General features: G+C 42.6%; 1 protein-coding gene across 1 annotated transcript; it reads right to left on the bottom strand.

Annotated features, from left to right (window-relative positions):
- Positions 1-1,859: 1,859 nt before the first annotated feature.
- LOC104500441 (probable G-protein coupled receptor 116) lies at positions 1,860-6,048 on the bottom strand (the record flags this gene model as incomplete). The annotated part of the gene is made up of 4 exons (XM_010144089.1): positions 1,860-1,919; positions 2,018-2,059; positions 2,970-4,340; positions 5,794-6,048. Coding segments are annotated over 4 exons (1,728 nt in total), but the record flags the coding sequence as incomplete, so codon positions are not given.
- Between the last annotated feature and the right edge of the window lie 353 nt (positions 6,049-6,401).

Below are 6,401 nucleotides of genomic sequence, written 5' to 3'. Positions count from 1 at the left end.
TCAGATGTTCAGGGACTTCTGGAGGCAAAGGTGAGACATTGGTGTTTAACAGCCCTTAATGGCCTATTAAGCCTCCGTGAAACGAAGGAAGCTGTAAGGAAACCCCGGAGAGTGTCCAACAGCCATAACACCCAGGAGCAAGGAGGTCTCAATCTCCTTTGCTTGCTTTGAATCTGCCACTTACTAGGGTCAGTCCTGGTCCTTAATTATCAAACTGGATGACCCACTTTCTCCATGGCCTCATAGCAGCACACACCACTTTGGCATTCCCCCTCAGCTGTTGAGGCTCAAGAGTCCCGTGTCATTCTAGCACAGCAGTCCTCCCACCTCTTTGCTACTTCTTCTGCTCTGCATCTGTCCAGCTGGGCTGTATCTTTTTTGCACTTAATTAAGCTCTTTTGTCCCCATGCCAGCATTTTCCTGTGGCTTAAATAGCTCTGCCTCCCTTTGAAAGGCCTCTGTCACCATGTAATGTGTGGAGGTGAAAGCTGCACGGAGAGAGGAACCAGGAGGTGCTGGTTAGAAGGTATGAAGTGAGCAGATACGTGGCTGGCACAAGACAGTCTAGCTCCATGGCTGCCCAGTAGCTCCTAGCAGCAGCAGCTGAGGTTTACCCTTTTCAAATGGCCACTGAGCAGTATTTTTCAGAGTCTGGATCTCTGGAGAACAAATTTAAATGGAAGAAATTCCTCTTAATCATAAGAAAAAGTTTGTTTCTATCTTTTGTGTTTTTTTTATGCTGAGGGCAGCAAAACACCACAGCCTTTTGTCCAAAGAGTTAGTGGATTCTCCAACTTTAGAAATACCGAAAACTTGATGGGACAATGTCCTAAGCAATGTTCTAACCCACTCTAATTGACCTTGCTTTGAGCAGTGTGTTTGGTCTAAATGATCTTTATAGTTTCTTTCCAACGTCAACTGTTCCAGGACTCCGTGACATCTCTGTTCAGAAGGAACACTGCCTGTATTTCTGCCCTAATTATGTTCCTCAGTCATTTTCCTGAGTGCACGGGCTTTTAAAGATGATAGTGGAACTGATTTCCCCCTTTAATGTGAATGGCTGTCCTGAGCAGAGACATTTCGAGATGCCCATTCAAGCTGTACATCAACGCAGGGAGCAGTTCAAGAGTCACTGGCCCAGAGAAAGTCTCTGCAGATGAAAGATAAGCCTTCCAAGATCTTCCTTAACAATCCAGTCCCTGTTTGCAACGTGATTTTTTTTTTTTTTTTTAGGCACTGATTTTTTGGGAGGTTAAATGAAGAAATTTGCTGTGTATGGGACCCAAGCCTCTCCTTTTCTAGGACTATGCCCAGGCCATTTGGTTCCAGAAACACACTCATTTATGTTCACCTTCTGCTCATTAAAATTTGAGTCTTTGCAACACATAGACATGGTTTTGACAAAAGATTCGTACTTTCTTTTTCTGTTCCCCGCATAAAACAGAGGCTAACTGTCTCTTTGTCTCAGCAGTTCAAGCTGCAGTATCTCCACCCTTTTTGTGCTGAAGGGCATCTTCCCCAGGAAGTTCCCTTCGCTTTTTTCTTAGGTTGAGAAAAAATAGTGCCGCTGAAACTTTCTGTTTTCTAACGTAAAATTTCAGTTACATTTCGTGGTTTATTTCTTGTGGAATTTAAAGCAAATGTCCACCAACTTCCTCCTCATTTTTTACCAACTATAAGTGAAAAAAAGACCTTTGAAAAGGGGGTAAATTCATACTCATGTTGTTAGTGTCTTCTCTTTCTCCGACTAGTTCTGATAAATAATTCAGAGTATAAAGTACATTTGACTTAAGAGATACTTGGAGAATGTTAGACTATTCAGCAGTCACTGAAATACATTCTCAGGCCAAAATTCTAACCTTTGTTTGCTGCGAACTCCATTTGGAGGCTGAATTCCTCTTCAGCAGGGCTTCTTGTATCTATTTGTTAAAAAGAATAAGCAATCAGCAAGTACAGCGATTATGTTCAAATCCCAACAGTATTTTCACATGATGTAAGAAGGGGTTTGAATTCTTACCTTGTTGTCCCAGAGAGTCCCAAACACCAAAATGAATAATCCCTAGGAGACAAATAATTACATGCAGTTTGATAACACCAACCTTTTAATTGCAGTACCTCATAATGATCTCAAACATTGTCCGGGTGGACTATTTAAACTCTAAACTCTTTGATAGGGGGCATTTTTCTAACTGCACCTCACATGATAGACTGTGGCAGGAGTTCTCCAGGCCTGACCTGTTTAAACTGTGTGTATATCTGGTCTACAAGTGACACAGATAGTTTGTTAGCACTAAACATAGTTGGAAGAAGGGACCTTTGTGTATGGAAGACATGCCCTGCCTGTACTCTCCAGATAAACTGGCAGGTCCATGATATAAAAGGCAAGTGAGTTTGGTCCAAAGCAAACAATTTTGATGCCATTCTTAAGAGACAGAGTAGACATAAGTATTGTGTCCTTAAGAAATCCCATTGGGATCCTATTGGCCACCTAAATACAGTGTTGTAAAAATCACACTGACTCAAAACTCAGCCATGTGTATTTTGCTCACTTCCTCTCTTTATTATTAGTACTACTCAGCTGTTCTCGGTGACTTTCACATTGTTTATTCTCCCTCATTACTTGAACCCACAAGAGCACGATACGATGCACTGTAAATGAGACCAGACATGCCGGTGTTTGCCCACCTACACATAGTAGAGCTATTTTCTGACCTTCAGGAATGAAGATCTTCCCAAAGCTACTGGTGAAGTTGGAAGTTATCTGTAAGGCACATCTGTTAAGGCAGCTGAGAATATGAAATACTGCTGAATTCCTGGAAGGGGTTTCCCAAAGGACCCTTTGGGAATGAGGGCTTGTAAGGGAAACCTGAGCTTTCCCAAGCTGTGCTCTCCAAGCACAGCACTGCAAGAATGTCACTACATTTTAAACAGTCATAGAGGAAACAAAACCAGACGTGTGTGTAACTCACCTGCAAAGCATTGAACAGAACAAAGAGGACGTGGAAAGCTCGGTGACTGTTTTTGATGACAGTGGCAAGGCCAAATCCCCAGGTGAGGCCTAACAGCGGTGTCAAGATGGCCACACTTTTGCCAATTTGAAGCAAAGAGTTCCTCTCCTGCTTGTCTGACCTATCCCCAATGGTTGGCCTCAGTATTTTTATTATAACAACTGCGGTGATGAACAAATTCGTGGCCACAATCATCAGGGCAGGTATGACGAAGGCCAAGAGAGCTTTGCTGTCCTTCCAGTTGAGCCAGCAGACATCCTTTCTGGTGTAACTGTTCCTTGGCATTGTGACAGCAATAGTGATGACTGCAATGACAAAGGGGCACCCATATCCCAGACAGAATGCCAGTGCTTTCTGAGCGGTCTTGCTTGTGTTATGGAAGATGAAGATCAGTCTGTAGAAAAGAATGAGGCCCAGGCTGAGCATCCAGAAAAAGACACACAGGTAGAATAAATGGATGAAGAAGGTGGCCACAAAACAGATAGTTCTGCTCATCTGTTGTTTTTGGTCAGTGATGGAGGCGGTGACAACGAACCAAATGTCAGCAATCAGGAGTGATGTAGCTATGTTGAGTATACAGACATGGCGCATGTAGGAGGTTGTGTTGTTCGTCACGTATTTCCAGACTAACGATTCAATTATAATGCAGGCTGCCAAACTCAAGATTGAAATGGCCAGACCAATGTAGGTAACATAATCTTCCAAGATTACCTGGGAGGATTTATCAGGTGACATCAGAATAGAGAATGATGTCAAGTGATTGCAGGAGCAAATGACATAATTGTCTATCTCTGTGGTGGTGCAACCACGAGTATCCCAGCCCCCTCTATTTTGGTTGAGTATGAAGTTCCAAAAGACACACTGGGGCATCTTTAGAGATGATTTTTTCTTTTGAAAGGTCATATTAACATCAAGCTTCTGGATCCTGTTGCTGCTCACTGTTGTTGATATCAGTAAACCATTCACATACTCAGGCTCATTCCGGGGCAAAATAGATCCAAGATTTGAGTACATCACACTGACAATGGTTGAATTTTGAGTTAGAGTCTGAATTCCAGTTTCACCGATGGTCACGTTGACTGTGAGGTTTTCTGTGCTGCAGAAGTTCTTATTATAATTGGTGTTGCTATTTTCCCTGACAACTATACCTTGTAGCTGGAGGGTGTTTGTGTAGACGGGAGGAATGATATTACTAACTGGTTGGAGGTGCCGGGTAAAATTTTCTACTGAACTCAGTAACAAAGAACTTTTGGGTATCTTCTCTTTATTCAGGTCTTCCCAAGCTTCAGTTGAAGAATCAGCAACAATGAGGTCCACTGTGGAGAGGAAATCCTGGAATAACAACAGAATAATGCTGTTACTGAAATCCCATACAAATCATTATTGTTTCCGATGGTAATTTCTGCATGGTCCTACAATTGCCTTTTGAAAAAGCTCAGCATTTTCTTATTTTACTCAGCCCATGTCAAATCTTCAGTTGTTAACCCTCTGCATGCTCTTTTCTTATGTTAAGGTTTCCAAAAGTGGAGCTGTGTACCTTTTTTTTACATATTACTTAGTATTTTTTCTTCTCCAACCATCTTTCCCTTCTTTCTCAGCTTTTGTGCTGTCTTGGATTTCTTGCTCTTTCTCACCTAGGTTTCTCCAGCTGTTCAAACATCAAGTCTCTTTGCCATTTTCTGCTCAGAAGAGCAGTACTTGTTCTCTGTACCTCACAACCAAGGTTTCCAAGCATTTCTAAGACTTCTTTTGCTATTCATTTGTGGTAATATCCAATTGATTTTCCTTGCTTGGTCACAGCTCCTGGTATTTACTTTCCCTATCCTTATTTCAACCCTTTTTTCTATTCCTGCTTCTACTCATAGAATCACAGAATGGTTTTGACATTTAAATACCATTCAGTCCAAACTCCCTTCTATGAGCAGGGAAATCTAACCTGGCCTCAAACACTTCGATGGGGCGTACACCAATTCTCTGGGCTGCCTGTTGCAATGCCTCACCACACTCATCATAAAAAAATTTCTCCCTTATGTGCAATCTAAACCTACCCTCTTTCAATTTAAAACCCTGAGTCCTGTCACTACAGGCTCTGGTAAAAAGCCTTTCTCTGTCTTTTTTACAAGCCCCCTTTAAGTATTGAAAGGCCACAATAAGGTGTCCCTGGAGCCTTCTCTTCTCCAGGCTGAACAACCACAACAAGCTATGAGCTTGTTCTCACAGGAGAGGTGTTCTATCTCCCTGATCACTTCTGTGGCCTCCTGTGGACCCACTGCAACAGGTCCATGTCTTTCCTCTGCTGGAGAACCCCAGAGCTGGATGCAGTACTCCAGGTGAGGTCTCATGAGAGCGGAGTATAGCAGCAGAATCACCTCCTGCGACCCACTGCCCATGCTGCTTCTGATGCAGCTCAGGATACTGCTGGCTTTCTGATCTGCAAACACACATTGTGGGCTTATGTCAAATTTTTCATCCATCACTCCTTGTTCTTTCCTCCATCTCGGAATGCTAATGATATTTACGGGTCCCTAGAACATTTCTAGTTGCTATGCATACAGCAATCTCAATTTCATGCATAGGCTCCTTCTCTTCATAATTTAGACTTTTAAAAAACTCTTTATCTTTGCTGTCGTTTCATCTTTGCTGTCATTTAATCTCATTCTTTTAACACTTTCCTGTTCCTGACCCTAACTACCTATGAAACATCTTCAGGGAGAATGTCATCTCCTATGACAAAAGGGACCAAAAGGCTTGGTAAGTATAGGTAAAACTCAAAGTAAAATCTTACTTGAATAGTGTCCTCCTCTGCATTTGCTGGGATAGAGGAAACTAGATTCAGGATGGTAACGATTGCGCCTAGGTTTGCAGGAGAACGATTTATTGAGTTTTGCTCTTTCTCTGTCTGATTCTTAAGCTCTTCAAGGTACATAGGGAGCTTTGCTTTTGCCTCAGGACTGTTGACCAGGGACTGGAATGGAAGATAACAATACATTACATGTGCAATCTGCTTGGAGCTTGATCCTTCACAATGGCTACAACAACACTAGTAACATAAACAGAGCCAGGGTCATTCTAGACATGATGGTAGCATTCAACTCACTGACCCTCCAGAACAGGGCATTCTAACTGCCTGTTGAGAGTGGTCTCATCTGTGCTAACTCACAGGCTGCTCCTGGAAATTATGGGGGAGAAAATAGTCCTCCTGGGCCCAAACCATATGAGGGAGCAATCTAGCAAGTTAAGAGAACACATAATCGAGTAGCTGTGCCTCTGCCTGGGACCTTGCTCATTTACTAAAAAGCCATAGTGTGGTAGGTTAGTGTCCTGGGTTAGCCAAAACTCATGTCCTGGGTTTTGGGAAGCTCTGTTGTAAAGTGACCAATCAGGTATTCCCTG

This window comes from Buceros rhinoceros, unplaced genomic scaffold (genome assembly GCF_000710305.1).
Source record: "Buceros rhinoceros silvestris isolate BGI_N320 unplaced genomic scaffold, ASM71030v1 scaffold14639, whole genome shotgun sequence".
NCBI classification, from domain to species: domain Eukaryota; kingdom Metazoa; phylum Chordata; class Aves; order Bucerotiformes; family Bucerotidae; genus Buceros; species Buceros rhinoceros.
This window is presented reverse-complemented; position numbering and strand designations above follow the sequence as displayed.